This window comes from Malurus melanocephalus, unplaced genomic scaffold (genome assembly GCF_030028575.1).
Source record: "Malurus melanocephalus ecotype Western Australia unplaced genomic scaffold, MMel_1.1 scaffold_110, whole genome shotgun sequence".
In the NCBI taxonomy this organism is placed as follows: domain Eukaryota; kingdom Metazoa; phylum Chordata; class Aves; order Passeriformes; family Maluridae; genus Malurus; species Malurus melanocephalus.
Genome location: NW_026623342.1, coordinates 55,063 through 73,056, shown reverse-complemented (window position 1 = coordinate 73,056; position 17,994 = coordinate 55,063). Strand labels below are relative to the sequence as shown.

General features: G+C 37.8%; 1 protein-coding gene across 1 annotated transcript in view; it reads right to left on the bottom strand.

Moving 5' to 3' along the window:
• Nucleotides 1-17,994, bottom strand: part of LOC130575511 (dynein axonemal heavy chain 5-like) — a gene marked incomplete at its 5' end in the record, with an annotated part of 119,836 nt that overhangs the window by 46,787 nt on the left and 55,055 nt on the right. The window contains 7 exons of the mRNA XM_057369435.1: nucleotides 1,133-1,309; nucleotides 3,328-3,546; nucleotides 10,387-10,554; nucleotides 13,127-13,342; nucleotides 13,699-13,979; nucleotides 15,183-15,847; nucleotides 17,776-17,930. Of these exons, the coding sequence (XP_057225418.1) occupies nucleotides 1,133-1,309; nucleotides 3,328-3,546; nucleotides 10,387-10,554; nucleotides 13,127-13,342; nucleotides 13,699-13,979; nucleotides 15,183-15,847; nucleotides 17,776-17,930 (1,881 nt within the window). The remainder of the gene's footprint in view (nucleotides 1-1,132; nucleotides 1,310-3,327; nucleotides 3,547-10,386; nucleotides 10,555-13,126; nucleotides 13,343-13,698; nucleotides 13,980-15,182; nucleotides 15,848-17,775; nucleotides 17,931-17,994) is intronic.

Sequence of the window (17,994 nt, the reverse complement as noted above, 5' to 3'; positions counted from 1 at the left end):
GCACTTTTCAGCAGCAGAAAAAAATATACTTTTGCTCTGTCAAAATCTTTGACAGCTGAGAACAGGAGCTATTTGAGCTTAATGCCTCAACTCCTGTACTGAGAGGAAGAGAGTCCCTGAACTATTTCTCCAACCTTTATTGCTGGAAAAAAATGTACACAAAACCAAGTGGAAGGCAACATAGATTATTCAGAAAGACAGTTTGGATTATTATGGCCTAAATTCTGCCTTCAGCATGAATATCTTTTCCAGGTACAGGGAAAAATATCAGACAGACCTCCTAAAAGTCATGGAATAGGAGCAAGGCTGCTGGTGGCCATAAGCAAAGTCTATGCACCAGAACATCTGCCAGGTCTGGCACTCCTGAGGCAGAGAAGTGTTAAATGGAAAGAACAAGATTCATGCAAGGGGTCCTGCCCTTTTGCACGGTCCCAGAATGCAGGTTGCTCACTTTAATAAACAGGAACTGAATGATAGGACCGTAGCACCATTGCATTTTTGGCCAACTCTGTCTGCAGAGACACAGACCAGTGGAGGAGTTACTGCAATGCCAGCCTCACTGGAACAGCCTCACTGGTGACAAATGGGCATGGATTTAAAAGCTTACACTGGAGCAAGCTCAAGTGCTGAAGCGGGGTAAAACAAGCCTTGCAAAATGCAGGTTTTGTTTAAATCAATGATTTATACAAGATACTTCAAATGAAACTAAATTCATTGGGTACACAGTAGAGGGCATGACAGGAGGGTATTTATTGACAATACACAGAGGTGCAAAGGTGATGTTTCTTCTTATGAAAAGATAAATGTATTCTAAGCTGATAAATTTTATTTTGTTTCCCATATTATGGTATTCCTCCCAGGGCAGCTGACCTCAAACAGCATTTCTCTCTCAGATTTGCCAGAGCGGTGCCCTACATACCAATCCTGAAATGTCTGACAGTATAAAGAGGAACTTAAAACATATTGGTTTAGAAGCTCAGTTGTCAACTGACTTTTTATTTATTAAAAATTTGATGCAATATGACAGCCTGTATATAATCTTCCAATTATGTACTTTTCTGGAACGAAATGCTCCGCATATAATTTCTCAGCAAGGCAAAGAATAAGGTCAGGACAGAACATGAAAACTTACTTTACTGTATGGAATCTTGCTATTGTTCATCTCTTTCTTCCACAATTGSAGCAGCAAATTCCTGTACTCCTGATTGAAAGGTCCAGAGTAAGAGAGAAATCCAGTTGCAAGAAGAACATTCCCCACTAAATCAGTAATTTGATTCTGAAAGTTTTTGCTGCTTGCTGTCCAACGAAGCTGTATGCAAAATATTTAATAAGAGTTAGCTTAAGCAGGCACAAAACTAACAGGAACATGTAACTTAAGAATTTATCTCTTCCTGGTTAATAATTGTTCTTTGAAACAGGAGTATTTTTGTCTTTAAATCATTCTTTTCAGAAGCAGAAGTTGGCTTGGAAGAGATGACAACCACCTGATGAAGTGGTGCATCTTTGTGAACAAGCTGGTAAAACTGGTAAGAAAAGCTTTAAAGGAGGAATGAAGTGGCAGGCAGAGGATGGCAACAGTCATGTGAGGAAGTGGAGGACCAGGCTGRCAAACAAAATGTGTGGCCCTGGTCTGCATGGGGGGCTTCAACTACCCAATATTTTCCGAAGGAACACAGAAAGACACAAACAAGCCTCAAGGTTTTAAGGAGGACATTGGCAAAAGCTCTGAAAACAGTTACCTGAGGATTTAATAAGGGAAAGGCAGTATGCTGAATGTCAGACTTGCAGACAAGAAAGAACTGGTCAAGGATMTAAAGTTTGGGAGCAGCCTTGGCCTGAGATTGTCTAGCCTTGGAAACAGAGGAGTGCAGGGGGAATTTTACATGTACAAACTGTATGGGAGGGTGTGAAGAGGAAGGTGCCAGACTCTTTTCACTGGTACTCTRTGAAATGACAAGGGGCAATGGACACAAATTGGAATATGAGAAATTCAAATTCAACACAAAAAAATCCCTTTATATCAGTGTGAGTGGTTAAAAACTGGAATAGGTTGCCAAGGGAATTTGTGGAATCCTTGAAGACATTCAAAACCCAACCAAACCATGCCCTGAGCCTTGAGTAGAAGGTAGGGGTGTGTATGTGACCGTGTGTGTGTGTGTGTGTGTGTATGTGTGTGTGTGTGTGTGTGTTGGGTTAGGTGATCTCCAGAGGTCCCTCCCAATCTCAATTATTCCATGATTCTGCAATTTTATAAGTATTTTTTTATCATATTAAAAAATCAAAATAATTAACTGATATTTTGCTTATTCCTTTCTTTTCAGATTTCTGTTCCCTTTCAATCACTCTGCATGCAATCTTAGTCAGGAGTGACATGTTTCAAGTTTAGAAAACACACATTTAACCCAATGTCAGTTTTGCCAATATTCCAAGTCCAATACAGAGTTTTTAAATTTTTTGTCCTATTTTTCAAAAGTAGAGTGGAATAATGGCTCTTACAAGATCCCATAGCACAAGGCTTCAGAAAACCCACAATAAAACATTGTAATTTCCTAATTTTGTGTTGCTCTTAAATTTAGAAATTCACTGAAAAAAAAAGGATAAAACATCTAAGATTTTTTACTGATTTAATTTGAAGGGCAGCTGTGCATAGAAATGTTGAGGTCCTGGCCTCCCAKGACACAATGGCTGAAGTCAAAACTCTCATCCGTTTTGACTTTGTGTGAAATCAATGAAGGAATTAACAAAGCAAATAACAAGGGAGGAAAAAAGAGTATCCTGCTTCCTCTGAAAGCCTTGGGGCTGGAGCCAGAAAGATCTGCACAGGAAAGGTAAATTTCAAGCTCAGTACAGAGGATAAAAATTAGCCCATAATTCTGTAAAAGGCTCCAGCGGAAATCTAAGCTTCAWTTATAATTCAGGAAATTAGTCAAGCTTCAAATTTGTATTCTTGTATACTTGGTGAGAAAAAGAGTGTAATCCTTCTTATAAATATTTTAGGGCAATTATTTAGGTTAAGCCTAATTCCTTTACTTACTAAAGCTAAAAGGAATTTGGCTCCTTGGCTTTAAATCTGAACTTTATCCTAATACAAGTCATATGACATAACATAAATCTTCATATAGAAGAATTAACCAAAGAAATTGCTTTACTTTGTTCKATACATTAACTTCAAGGAAAACAACAGCATATATAAGTAAAAAAAGTGTCAAATGATATCAAGATGTCACCATGCCTACAGTTTCTCGAGCACTGTTATGATTGTTACMGAGAATTCTCAAAATTGCACACCTACTTTGTGCTGGAAACCTACTCATGTGTACAAATTACCTTTTCTCCACCTAATCCTTCAATCAGAGCTGTGGCRTTGTTCATCTTCCTTCTGCACATCTCAGCATCATCAAGCAAGGCCTGCTTGTCTTTCATGGCAGCATCGTACATGGCTTGTACTTGATCCAGCTCCATTTGCTTCTCRTCCAGCTGGTTTTGTGCACTGTTCAGTTCCATTTGGGCAGCTGCAAGTCTTCCTTCTTGCAAAGCTAAATTTGCCTACAGCAAATTTAAAAGTAAAGAGTAGTTAATACCTATTATTTGTCAAAAGCAAATGACATTCATTTAGTGGCACACACTGTACTGTCTTGAGTGCTTTTAAAAATAATACATGTTTGAGATGACAGAAGTGGTTGTTTGTTTTTTTTTTGTACTTCTGGAACAGAAGCAGAACATTAAAGTTATTCAAGGCAACCTTAAGGTATTCTAATATTTTCAGAATGGTCTATTGATCACACATTGACCAATGGTTTTAGATCACAATACATTTGAAATAGGTGTATACTAGACAGATGAGGTAACCTGCACAATGGGTTGTCTCATATATATGCCTCCTGTAATATATTCTCAGTGCAAAAGAAATTTAATATTGTCTTCATTAATTATAAAAGAATAAAAATTATAACAGAAGCTACTTTTCTGCTCTCTTTTTCCATCAATTACTTCTACAACAAAAATACAACAAATGTATTTTTTGCTCCTCTGGAAAGTAAAACTCTAGAGACTTTTTAACATCTCTCTATAAATTTGCATGATGAGTTACCAGTCATTTAAATGTGGCCTCTTAACTTTTATATTCCTAACAGGGTTGAAAAAAATACCCTGTGAATTCAGAATGTATTTCCATATACATTTGCAAAGGATTAGAGCCTGACAAAGTTCTTATGAAATTCACACTTACAGATAAAGGTTGCTTTCATTTWCTCTGAATATTTAAAAAAGCTTGTTTAAATATCATGCATCCTATTTCTGTTTTTTTTTTTCTTCTATAAGAGTTATGAAGATGGAAACCAAGAATCTGTAAAAAACTGTTTTATTACAAATATGAAACTTAGCACTCGCTTTACATCACACCAGAGGAGAAACAGTAGAAGGCACCTCTCTTAAGGRATAATTCTTAGTTAACAGTATAACCATGGACTGGGGTCTGGTGTAATTCAAAAGAGAGGTTTRTGAGCAGGGAATGAGAGAAGCATATAGGCACTAACCAATGAAGTAGATTACAAATATCTGTGTACATCTATGTYGCATACATGTGCATTGGATACAGGTAAATCACAATTATCTGTGTCTGTGTATCATAGCAATCTAAATATTTATAGACAGTATATGCTAGAGAATAGCACTACCAGAAAAATTTCATTTACTGTAGCCACCTGGTGTGTTGACAGATCCTAGAGATAAAAAAATATTTCAGAATCCAGATGAACCAGTAAAACGGCTGCTCATAAAATGTCCACCATGTAAGAATGCTGAAATATTTTTACCTCACTTTTTATCAAAAAACACATTAAAGAGCATCTCTTAGAAATAAATACTGCTCAATCAGTGAGTCTTGTTTAAACCCAGCTAAGCAGATTTCAGAACAACTGCTGTTGTGTTTTAGCAAACCTTGGACCACTGGGCAAAGTTCCAACAGCAAAGGAGTTTTGAGGCGTTTTGATGGGCTGTGCACCCTGCACGAGGGGAAAGGTGGGGAGAGTGAGATATGAGAGAGAGAGAGAGGGAATGAGATACAGTGCAGGGTTCCTTCTGCATCTGAATAAGAAAGGCCTGACAACAAATGGCTTAATAAKATAACTGCCTTAAAATGATTCATAAGACAAACAAAGTGAGTAAACTTGACAGCCCTTCAAATGCTGGATACCCCACATTCATGCAGCATCAGAGAGGGCCAGGATAGTTTTGCCCACTAGGACCAGAGCAGGTCCTATCCATGGAGAGAAAACTTTGTGTTTTGGTCATTCACACTATTTTAAACTCCTCTTATTATTCYGTCTTATTAAAGCAGCCACCTCATGTAGCCATCTGCTGCCAAGCCTTTCTTAATGAGATCCAAAAAGAGCTCTGCACAGCCCTCTTCTACTCCCCACCACCACCTTCCCCACTGCAGAGCATCCTCATATCCTTAAATTCTCTGAGGRCTAAAATTGGGACTCAAACAATATTATGACATATTGGTTCAGCCCCAACTGACAAATGCTGAGGTTACACAGGAAAAAAGATCCTTGGAGGGTTGTGAAGAACAGCCYTGGCAGAACAGCTGGAACAATAGAGAACTTACACCTGGCTGTGTGGATTCATATAACACCTTGACATTTATCACTGCAGCATGTGAATTTCAATGGGAAAGGATGGGCATGTGAATTCCCAAYACATATGAGCAATGATGCCTTGTAAATATGAAAAGCAGGTCTTGGTGCAGCAATAAACCACTTAGAAAAGTGCAGAAGTTTGATAAAAYAGACTTCCTTTTTCTTAAAAACTCTTAAAAGGCTATCAGCTTTGAAGATGTAGGGACAATGAAAAAATATTTCAGGTGAATACGAAAAAAAATATATTGTATTTAGCATAAAAAGTAAATCCCTAAAATTATTTACACAAGAGTTTATGGATTTTCTGGTTGATGACCTATGGTAAGTAACTATTTTACAGACAATTTAACCAAAGTTCTCAGCAAATTTTAGGGTAATCATAACAAAGCATAAGACATTACAGTATTAATTGACTCATAGRCTACTTGATCATACGTGATGAACAATGGTTGATTGCACAAGAATGACAGCTAACACACCAAGATGACCAAYCTATGTGATTCCCAAAGGCAGAAAGACTACTTGTTTCAGATTGTCCTTTGAAATCATTACTATTGGCTTTCTCCCTGGCTTTTTTTTTTTTTTTTTTCAAAATTCAACTTTTCAAAATGACGTGGGTACAAACACGGCTTTTGTGTTGACAGCACTGGCAGGTTGGCTGGCAGTCTCTGGGTACAGCTCTGCCATGAGAGCAGGAGGCAAGTTCTGCTGCCAAAGAGAATCTTCTGCACAAGAAGAATATTACAGCTGCAACCAGCCCCATACAAACATTTCCAGCCAATAATAGGCAGGAAGGAAACATGTTTCCCAACAACTGAGAACCACTGTGGCCTTCCTACTTTAGTGGCATTGCTCCRTGAACAAGCTTCACACCCTTCATCTCATCTCTCTGAATCACGCAGCAAAGCAAGGATACCCAATTTGTTCCAGCTGGAGGCAGTGTGAAAGCCTGAATAAATGGATTTTATACTAATGAGTTACAAGGGCTTAAGACATGAGGTCCACACTCTGATCTGCACTCCTGGAGAAGTGATGCTACATCTGTCTGCACGGGGCAGGTATGGAGGCAGARCCTGTGCCTAAAGAGTTAAGCAGCTGTTTTGCCTTCTTCCAAGCTTCCCTTAAAGAGGAGTTCATAGCAGGTAGTGAGATGAGCCGTCCCTTTTAGCATTTCTGCATTCCAGAACAAATAAACACACAATTACAGYCACAGCTATAGTTTTAAATGAAACATGCCCAGTACATTATCTGGTACTGAGGCTGACCAGCACAAAACAGCTCATATTTAGCTCTCCCTGTCTCTAAAACCGTATGACTGCATGCAGACAGCCTTGTGGAAATGGCTCTTGGACCAAGYTAGCTCCTGAAAGGTGCCCAGAGATTACTGAAAGAATTTTGCTTAGCCAAGACCAAATTCATATTAAGGATTCTTCTAACAATTTAACAGTGTAAATTAACACTTTCCAGTGCCTAGAAAAATTCACTAGTACTGTTTAATTTATTAGTATTGACACAGACATTAAGTTTCTCGCTGATTCATTGCAAACTAAATGTTGCAAGGTGGCAAGTATATCTGACCCTGATCCATGAAAGCAGTTMAATAAAAATAGCTTCTCCAACAAAAAATAGCCTCACACCATTTAATGCTATAGCTCTTRAATGGAATGCTCAGATCAACCCCTTGAATGGAATGTCCAAATCACTCTGAAGAGCAACTTCTGCTCAGTAAGTTCAGGAAATGTTACTAGGAGAATCCATTAAAAAATAAATAAGGTCCAAAACTTAAGAGCTCCCTACAGGTAAGGGTGATTTGGAGCTTTCCTAGCACCTCTCTTGTTTAAGGAATTTTAGGTTTTCAAGTCCACTGTTATTMCAGTCCATTGAGCACTCTCTACTGCTGGATTAGGCCAGAAGGCTTCTTGCACACTTGGACTCTGTCACTCTGCTGCTCACCCTCTGGGGATGTGCTGAGTGGTCATCTTTGCTTTTTCTTCAGCCTTTTCTGGGCACTGCATCTGAGTGAAAACTTCATGGAAATGCAATCTCAAAACTGCCCCTCTCCCAGATTATTGCAGATTTTTCCTACAGACACTCCACTGGTTTTGGATCAAATTTCCTGGAGACTCAATTATCACTATATGCTTGTATCCACCATTATTTAGGAAAAGCTTGTTAAAAAGGCAAAGCCATACACAGGTTTGGCAGACATTTCAAAAACAATGTTTTTACCTCGCCAACACAAATTTTAAAAATATATGTATACGCATGTACATATGCATGCAAATATATGTGCACATGCAAACAGRTCCATGCAGAGAGATGTTAATAAAATCTTGATCTCACTTTCTTAGCTACTAGTGACCATTTTTTGGGATTAAAATAACCATTGAAAGGCACAGCAATCATATATTTTATCTGTTTTTCACAGTCTCTACTAGCCAGTGAAAGACTTTCTATATTTTCTGTTCAGCTCCATGTCCTGACCTCACTCTGTTTTGTTAGGTGATCTAATCCTTCCCCTCACCCCACCCCCCCAGAGTATATGCTTTCCTTCCACAGTTATTGTGGGCCTTGAATTCAGACCTGCATGCTTGTTTTCCTGCCCAGTGGGCATCACCTTGACAAGGACACRCTTATTTAAGTAGACAACTATCAAATTTCAGCACTCCTTGACTATTAMCTCTTCTTCAGGTGCAAAATTTCCTTTCATTGCCTGCTGTGGTTTTTAGTTCAGCGTGGAGACAAATGAAAGTAGAAAAGGCAATAAAGTCTCATATTTAAAACTGAGTTTGACAGGGASAATCCTCAATATCAAACAGAATTTATAAACTGTAGACAAACTTCCCTTGATCACCCTAACAGCCTAAGGAGAACTTAATTAAAGTCACTGGAGACATCTCCAAGGGAAATTATGCTTCTATACACAGTATTTTAATTGGAGGCTAACTGTATCACAGCAAAAGTCGAGGCTTCTCCRTTCTGCTCTTATATTCTTCAGCTAATGGGTAAGTGGCAGATGGTGTTTCAAAATTCTCAGGTTAATCCAGCAGGCTGGTTTACTAGCTAGCAATCTGGGGAGGAACAGCTCATCCTCGTGCTGAAGGTTTACAGGAAACTCTAGCTAAGACCCTTGGGCTGCAGGCCACATATCTAAAGAATGTCAGTATCCATTCCTARGAATTAGGTAATTTTTGCACATTATATTTACTAAAATGTAAGTCATTATTAATTAGTTTTCACAAGTTGCCATATTTAAGATAAATGAGGCAATGAGTCTCACTTAAGATGCAATTTAAAAATATATTGGATCGATTTTGCAGGTGTTGAAGAGGATTTATATCCTAGAACAGCAGTTAGGATAAAACAGCTTGATTAATTTGTTCAGTAAACCTGCTTTTAGCATTGGATGAAGTAGTCAGTGCTAGTACTTCATGCAGTTTAATTGTACATTTATTTTCAATTAATTTCTTAGCATCACTCCACTGCTTCCTGCAACATCTCCTGCATACTTTAAACACCTCCTCCCTCCCTCTGTCATCTCCAGTTTTTAAAATATTTGTGGCTGTTGCTGTACCTGACAATAGGCACCACTTTGCCAAGAAATGTACGTTTCATTTTTTTTTATCTGCTACGGTGTGACAAGAATGCAAGCACTTAGACACAAAGTTAAATTTATACATAATTCTAAATCATATATATTCAAATAAAAACTCCAAGAGGACTTTTTTTAACTTTCAGGGTTGCATTTGCATATAAAACCACTATTTCCCTCAGGCCTTGCTCCYTTTTATAGCTCTCAATAGCAACATTTCAAATTCTGTTTTCATTAGTGAATATCCCATTATTTGAAAAGGRAATAGCTGCTTATATATCACAAAAATATAGCATTCTCTATGAGTTACTTGAATAAAAAAATATGCTTTTARCAAATTTGAATCAGATCTGTCTAGGCATACTAAAAGATTATGCCAAGAGTTTTGACTATACCATCGCTGCCCCGGCTTACTCAATAAGAAACCAAACATGAGTAYATAATTGGTTGAATGTATTTCTTCAGAAAAGAGCCATAAAACTCACAGTATGAGCAAGGACTATAAATCATTATAGAAATATGCAAAGTCCCTTTTTTTCAATATGCTCATAAATTGAACATTTCCAAGACAATGAAAGTACTTGTAGGAATGCACATGACAATGGTCAATCCCTTTTTACTTCAGTTCCATGTCACAACAGAATTCCATACCTGACAACTACTTTCTTTATTATATGTGTACGCTTGAATGTAGAATTTGAAACATTTTTTTAGGGAGAAGAGTTCCAGCTAAATTCCTTAAAGAACACTTCTGTGCCAAGAATGGTCTCTCCTCTCCCAGATTCTATCATGACCACAGTGAGTAGGCTCCTTCCCAGGCCAGTAGAACTGAGGAGTTTTCTTGAAGCCACAGTGCCTGGCACCCACTCTGAGGGCAGAGGAGGTGTCATTCTCTCCCACGTACAGCTAGACAGGTTCTATAAAGAACCCATTAAAATCTGACTGTGTTCACACAAGTAACAGCTGTAYCACAGGGTAGTTGTGTGTAAGTAGAAAAAACTGTCAGGCTGTATTTAATCTCTGTGTGCTTGACTTTACAACGGGGTGGGAGGAAACAAGAATCTCTTTTTTAGCCAAAATATCACCACTTTTTTTTTCACTTGACTGGATTTATCCCTCAAAAAAAGAAATAAAATTATCTCTACAAAATACCTTAAGAGGAAGAACTTCTTTATTAATGCCATAGAAGTAAGCCATTGCTTGTGTCCATGAGCAAAGACCTGCGACATTTCCACACACTTTTTTAGCAGTCTCAAGATTATAATCTTCCATACCCAAATATGGCTCTAAAAGCTCCACAGTTTCTTCTGTAATTGAGTCCTAGTCAAAGGAACAAAAAWWTTWTTTTTTTWAAATGGATTTTAGAATAAAGTCTGCTTCGCAGAAACATTTTTATTTTTAATATCATGAGGCTATCACATCTTTCAGAATAAATTAACAAAAGAACACTGTTGCCTTTCACTCTTGTRAAGGACAGATTAGTAGGTTTTTGTGAACTCGTGAAAATAACTCCTACTTCCATTGCAACAGATTGACTTGGGTTGGCATTTAATATCCCTATTTGACGTAAGATTTACAGACATTACTTGCACTCGTAGCTCCATGACAACTTAAGCTGTTCTAACTTATTGCTTCTACAACATTTCACCTTCTTCTGTTTCCCCCTCAGCCAGATGTCCTTGCCCCACATTTAGTACCGTCACCAATGCTCAGTGAGCTAGTTTAGAAATTGTTATGACAGAAATGCAAGTCAGCAAACTGCTGGCTAATTTTCTTCTAGTCAAGTTCCATAAACAAGCTCACCACAGCATCAGACAGGCATGGGTGTGAACACAGTTAAGGGAACCAAACATGCAGCTTTAGGAAGGAAAAGGCTGAAACTGCAAGGCACTGTCTTCACTTCACTGTAGCTAACTCYTTTCCTTAACCATAAAAGCGATTTCTTTCAGCTGTTATTCTAATCTCAGTTTTTTTCCTCCCTTTCACAATCTGTTGAGAACATGAAAAGCCAGATCTTTGATGAYGGTGGTTAATCTATAATTATGTAAGTGTCAGAAGAAAATGGAATTCATCTCCTTGAGCAATGTAGAGAGTAGAAGAGCTTATACAGGCTCAAAATGACTGCTTAACAATAGACATGTTAAGAATCTTTGCTTTTTTTGGCAATGTATTAATGCCTTTCTTTTAATGCATCTAAAAATCATTCACCATTCATACTGTCAAGCAATATACCCTTTTCTTGTTTCTCTGCACAGCAGAAAGGACTGTCTTGTACTTGTTTGATCCTTAGCTTCTCTAATAGAAAAGACATTCACTATATTATTCCCAGGATCAGACATGGTGATGTTTTTACTGTGATTGTTTGCTAAAATGTAAAATAGTGCTGGCTAAACATTTTGATTTTTTTGTTTTSCTACTCAAAATTATGAACTAACAAGCTGGCAAAGGTGAAGCAAAGATMAGTCAGCAATGGCCTAAACCACTGCTCAAAAGCTTGGAAAATGTCACACTTTCCTTTTTTAGACTGAAGGAACTGTTTCAGCCACTAATTTTCACTGCCTAAAAAATACTAGGAAAGAACAAAAACTTCACAGACATGTARGCAGGGTAACCTACTCAGAACTCCAGGCACAACAAGCTTTCTCATCGGCTATCTTCAGAAATGAGAAATGGGGCAGGAGGACAGCATGGGAAGTACCTCAACAGGGATGGAAGTAGTTTGGTATTCTACCCCACATTCATCAGYACCACCTCCTGCAAGAACTCAGTCCCACAGAAGTTTTTCTGACTCCTCCGAGTTAAATGTGTTGCCAGCTACCAGCAGGAACACATACACTATTAAAAAGTGCCAAAACTGGAAGCCTCATTAGACAGAAGCTTGAGGAAGGAGTGCTTAATTAGTCCTTGCTATCTTAAAACTCATTTCCCATTTCTGTTTAGACAAGACAGCACTTGGAAAAGTGACCAGACTGACAGCCCCAGGAAGAAATTGTCTACAGAGACAGTGCAAGTTTCTACAATAYGGCTCTCTGGGAGAAATGGCTCCTGGGGATAGTGAGAATGATCTTCACCATAAAAACACTTCAGCAGCTTAGAAAAGGCATCAGCAAAATGCACAGCTAAGTAGATTAAAACATTAGTGTACAAATGAAAGAGTATGTCCTGCAACATYGCAGAAAAGCCAGGTTTTGCTGAAATCTCCTTGGTTTCCTGGATTATAAAGCTGGGCTATGATTCTGCCATTTCATATTCTAGCCTAGGACTTCTTCTGTCTCATCCTTCTTCTCTTYCCTGTAGAGAATTTTCCTTTGTCTCACAGTTCAGTGAACCTTGCTGCAAAAATGTTTCTGTCCCGACAGAAATAAAAACCTATTTGCTCTTATTTTTCTTACAGCTGATAATAAGATTATTCTTCATTTCACTATTTTTCTAGTGCTTTTACCCCAAAAGTTCCCAAATTATCTCATTACTTTTYCTGCTCATTTTCTTCCTATTTCCTGCTAGCTCCCTAGCAAACAGCAGAATTGTAGAGTGCCTTACAGGCAAATAGGCCTGGTAGCTCTGGAGAAGGTGAGTCATTTGAAAAACCAGGAGTCGGCCCTTCTATGGGCTACTTAGATTGCTACTTAGAAGCAGGAACTGACTAAATAACAAAGCTTCTCAAGACTTGGTCTAGTGCTTGGGATACTTTGGTCTGCTAGAAGCCACTGTGTGGCCCAGGAGAAAAATTATTCAGATAATGAACCATGAAAATAAAGAAGAATAAAGTCACAAAGTATCTACAACTACAGATAGACAACACAGTTTCAAACTGCCTTTGATGGCAAAAGATGCTTTCATGTGAACTCTGAAGATGGTTATTAAAGCACTAGTGCCCCAATTAACTACTTACCTTCTGAAAAGTAAGCAACATGCTGAGAAATCCTGAATTATTCATTAGCTTCTGAGCCTCACTCCATGATGGCTTCACACCTGGGCGTTCCTGATCTTGTGTCACTGAGTCTATTTTCCTTTGGAATAAAAGTAGCACGCAGTCCATGATCCGCATTATCAAGTGAGGAGGTTTACCCAGTTTGCGAACAGTTGCAATGTCAGAAGGTTTTATTGTCTGAAAAATTATAGAAGAAAACAGTCCATTTATTTCAGCAGTCATTCGATTGCAAAGAATGATGCTCTTTTGGGAGGACTGCATACGCAATGCAATTGCTGCAGATTTGCAGGTCACTCAGAAACATTAGTGCAGAAAGCCTCTAGAGGCAGTACCACCCTATGACTTSTTTATTACCTGACAGTAAGAGTACTTCCCATCTTACCTCTTCAGTTTTAAGGGTTGTTTTCTACAAGGATTTACAGGTCAGTGCCAGTTCTTTCAATCTTTTTTTTTTTTTCCCAAGGTAGAAGTACAAATTATTGCAAATAATAATCATTAACTACATGGATATTCAGAATATATTTGTTTCTGACCTGCAGGGCTGCCTTGGCTTCTTCCAGTGCAGGTCTTGCAGCTTCAAGCTTCTCTTCTGCTGCTGCTTTATCAATGGCAATGTCATCCACAATAGCCTGAGCCTTGTCTTTTACCTTTTGCACCTGCATTTTCACTTTTTCTGCAGCCTGGGCTTTCATAGTTACTTCCAATAAAACTTCATCAGCTTTTTTTGAAGCTACAGCCAARTCTTTCTCCTTCATAACCAACTCTTTGGAGAGCTGATTTACTGAAACCTCAGCTTCCATCAGTTTTGAAAGACCTGTGGTGGACAAATTCCATTTTAGCAGCAAGAAGACTTATTGAGAGAGTAACCTCAGTGAAGCAYCATGGATATTTAAAATAAGTCACTCAGATTCATATTTAGGAACACCAGTGATGATTCAATTGGTTGAACACCAAAATTAGGAAGGGATAAATATTTTATTTTTCTTTCATTTCTTTGGCTGTTTTTAGTATGCAAAAGCCTTTGGAATCTGTCCCTTGATCTATTGTTTATATTCAAGGAGGCTAAATGCTAAACACACACACTGAAAAACATTAGCATGGCAAATTACACTCTTAAGAACTGTGTGTGAAATTTCTGAAATCCATGAGAACATAAAAAGTACTAGGCTGTACTCTGTACAAAAAAAAAAGAGGAGGAACCTGGCAATGAAAGTGAAGACACAAGGAGAGTAGGCTGAGCTTCTAAATTCAACACTACATGAAGGTGCAGATGAGAAGGGGCAAAAAAGCCTACAGATTCTTGAGCAATACAATACTCCAAGAATCTGAACAAATGATGAGAAAATCTCTGAAGTATAAACATCCTCATATATAAATGCATGCACATAAATATAAATGCATCATATATATCTTTCTAACTCAAAAAGCTGCATTTTTTTCTTACTGCCAGCCAGCCACCCTTAACCTTTGGACATGTGTGTACCTAGCTCAGGTCTGCAATAGTCAGTGGTGGGACAAGAAACAGTTTAAGTTCACATTCATATCCAAACAGCATTCAGTTTAGAAAACTGTTTAATTGTTTACCATGAATGACCATGTGCAGAGCTATATTTTTGAAATGTTACTTTTGGCATATATCYGTTCCTTTAAAAAATCTTCAGAGGGACTAAATATGAACATCTACTTGCCTTTTCTCAGATTTACTCTTAGCATATGAAAACTAGAATCTCAGTAGTTACTTGGCATACATACATGTCAAAGCAGAAGTTTCAGGTATTTTAACTGCTAACTAATACTATTTTCAAAATTCCTCTCTAGTTTGCACATTCATAAAGTTAATTGAAACAAAACTTCTGCATATTTTGTAATAACACACACAGCTGGAAATACATGAGTCTGCTTCCAATTGAAAGTGAGCTTACAATTTAAATCCATACTTTTATATCCCTTTATTCAGATTCTTCTCACCCTTTTAAAAAACAAAGAAAGAAAAAAAATCAAATGKATTTCACAGTACCTGTTCTCATGCGCTCAGACAAACCTCCAACACTGGCAAACTTTTCTTTGTAAATAGCTTTGTAGCCTCCAATGAAGGACAGGTAAGATTTTGGTGTCACAAATGTTCGTCTCCTGTATCGCTCAAAGTATTCGACACATTTTTCAGCKACAATATCTTGAATCGTTCCCATGGTGTTAACAACACTCTGTTTCACTTCATCCGTACACTCAATATGGTAAGAAGCTAAAAAATGCTGTGCAACTGCTATGAGAGCATCTTTTGGCCAAYGCTGGAACCAGTCCATGGTACAGCCTGAAATCAGCCCTGGAAATTTGAGTGCACGAGTTCTGAATTTTTCCCCAACAGGAGAAAAACAAAGAACCACATGCAGGTTATTCCGAACTCGAGCAAGAAAGTAATTATAAAGATTTTCACCAGTGGGAGTAAGCCTTGGGTACTCCTTCTTCATTGCTGGGATCAGGTCTTGTGTGATTTCACCTATTTCATCTCTTGCAAAAAGATTTGAGACTTCACCTGAAGCCAAAACGTTGTTCATGTACTCAAGAAAAGATTCATCTCTCACTTCATTGTCTGTGAATATAAAGACAACACCCTTTCCTTTTTGGCCAGCAGTGCGGTACAACATTTTCAGATCATCCAAAAGGTTGTTGCTGGCATATGTTCTGGAAGAGAAAAGGGTTAAAGAGAGAACAGGAATTACAGAACATTTTAGGAGAGATGTATCGTCTGGATCAGCTTCCTTAAGGCAAGAAAAATAATCTAGACAAAAAATGAATACCATAGCTCCTGGTTACATCTTTTTTTTTCTTAAACATTTTCCCAAAGTCAATGATCAGTAACATAAATCATRTGAAATGAGGTGAAGTCAACAAAATAATGTGCTGGAAGAAAATGTGGTAAGAGCAATACTGTATCTAAGGCAATTATGATGCTGCTTTGTATCCCCATAGTTTGCAGACATAAATTCTTTATTAGAAATGTAGGTTAATGCAGCTGGATTAAGTTGTCAAGTAGGTTCTGATACCTGTAACYATTACATAAATACAGCTGGATTATCTTCTGAAGATACTGAGAGRAGGTTAAAGGAAATCATTAAGAGACAAGAGAGAAAGAAATTGAGGGGGTTATTGTGTTATATGGTTTTAACTTAAATCAARCCCCAGAAATGATGTTTGAACATTATCACTTGGCCTGATCAGCTCTTCTGCAAATTGAGGGTTCTGTTGTTAAGTGTCTTACAGCTGGTGCACACAAGTAAGATTCAGGTAAAAATTCAACTACAGATTTCAGATTGTGAAAYATAAAATGAAGATAAGTTAGATAAYAAAAYGGCAGATTTTGTCCTTAGCCAACTGAAGCTGAATTTAGGAACCCCTTTTCTTTGTAAGCAGTCTCTTATTTCCAAGAATCTCTTCAGTCACAAGWAATTCTTGCAACACAACCATGATCCACTCTTCACATATTAAATATGCCACACAGGAAGTGTCCCAGTTCTCTTCCAGCTCCATCTTATCTCTGCTCTATAAATACCCATAAAGCAAGCACTGCAGAGCAACAATCCAACTCTTCGGTTTGCATGTGTCAGCTACAGTTATTACAGTGATTTGTGGTATTCTGATAGGAACATAAGAATTTCTCTCCTGAGTCAGAATAGCAGTCTATCTAGTTCAATAATCTAACACCAGCAATGGGAAATGACATTTAGAGACAAAACATGAGCCAACATCCACTCTTCATTGTTAATTTCATTCTTCCTTCCTCCATATTCATTGCCATTATTAATATTTGCCTTACTAACACATTTTRAATCTTGGAAATCTAGGAATTATGTTCTATCACTTTGGTTTTTTTCTTTCCTTCCTTTTTTGTTCTCACTGTTCCTTTCTTCTGCCCATGGAACACAGAAAGAGATTGCAATATGTCTTTCTTTATCTTTCCTTTCATCAGAAGACTCATAATATTATTCATAGACCTGATATGTCTCTCCAAAATATATGTCTGAGCATGTTAAATAGTTTGCAAAGGGGAATACACTCTGAGCAGGTCCTCACTGATTACCCCTGCAAGCCCTATGTCAAAAGAGAAACAGAGGGAAGGCAGTAGTTGCTCCCTTTCACTTCAAATTTCTACAAATTACTGAATTCCAGTGCTACAAAATATTAAGTCTTTGGTAGCAGTTGCCATAATACAGTTCAGCTACAAAAGGATCTATAGAAAAAGTTACTATTTCTCCTGGCCATCAGCATTTGCCTACAATGCAGAATACACCAGCAGATTATTTTCTGCTATTTTTAGCACAAAATTGTATTTCAGTGTGATTTCACAAAGGTGCATTGCAGACTCAAATGCTGAAGAAAAGACATGTTTCTTGTCAACAGCATGAAGTCAACAAAACAAAGACCCAGGATCCGTCACCTGTAGACCATCCATTTGCACAGTTACATTTGATCAGAAATTTAATTTACACTGAGGGATAAAATGTTTGTTTGAWGTTGATAAAATGAAGTTTGCATTTCTTTGAGTTGATTGTGAGGCTTTCCCTTCTATAGCAAATTAAGGAGTAAATATCTATGTACACTGCATTGGTTACCTTGTTAAAGTAATCTGAAAACTCTCRTATCCAGCAATGTAGGATGCCAGCCTGGTCAGACTCTGTTTTCCAGATCCACCCACACCCACCAACAATGCATTTCCTTGTGGGGTACGAATAATCCGTGATATTTTAATCAAATGGATGACTGCATCCTGTGTATTGAGAGAAAAGGGGATGAAGAGATGCAAAAATAATGCACTGTAAAATCAAATAGAA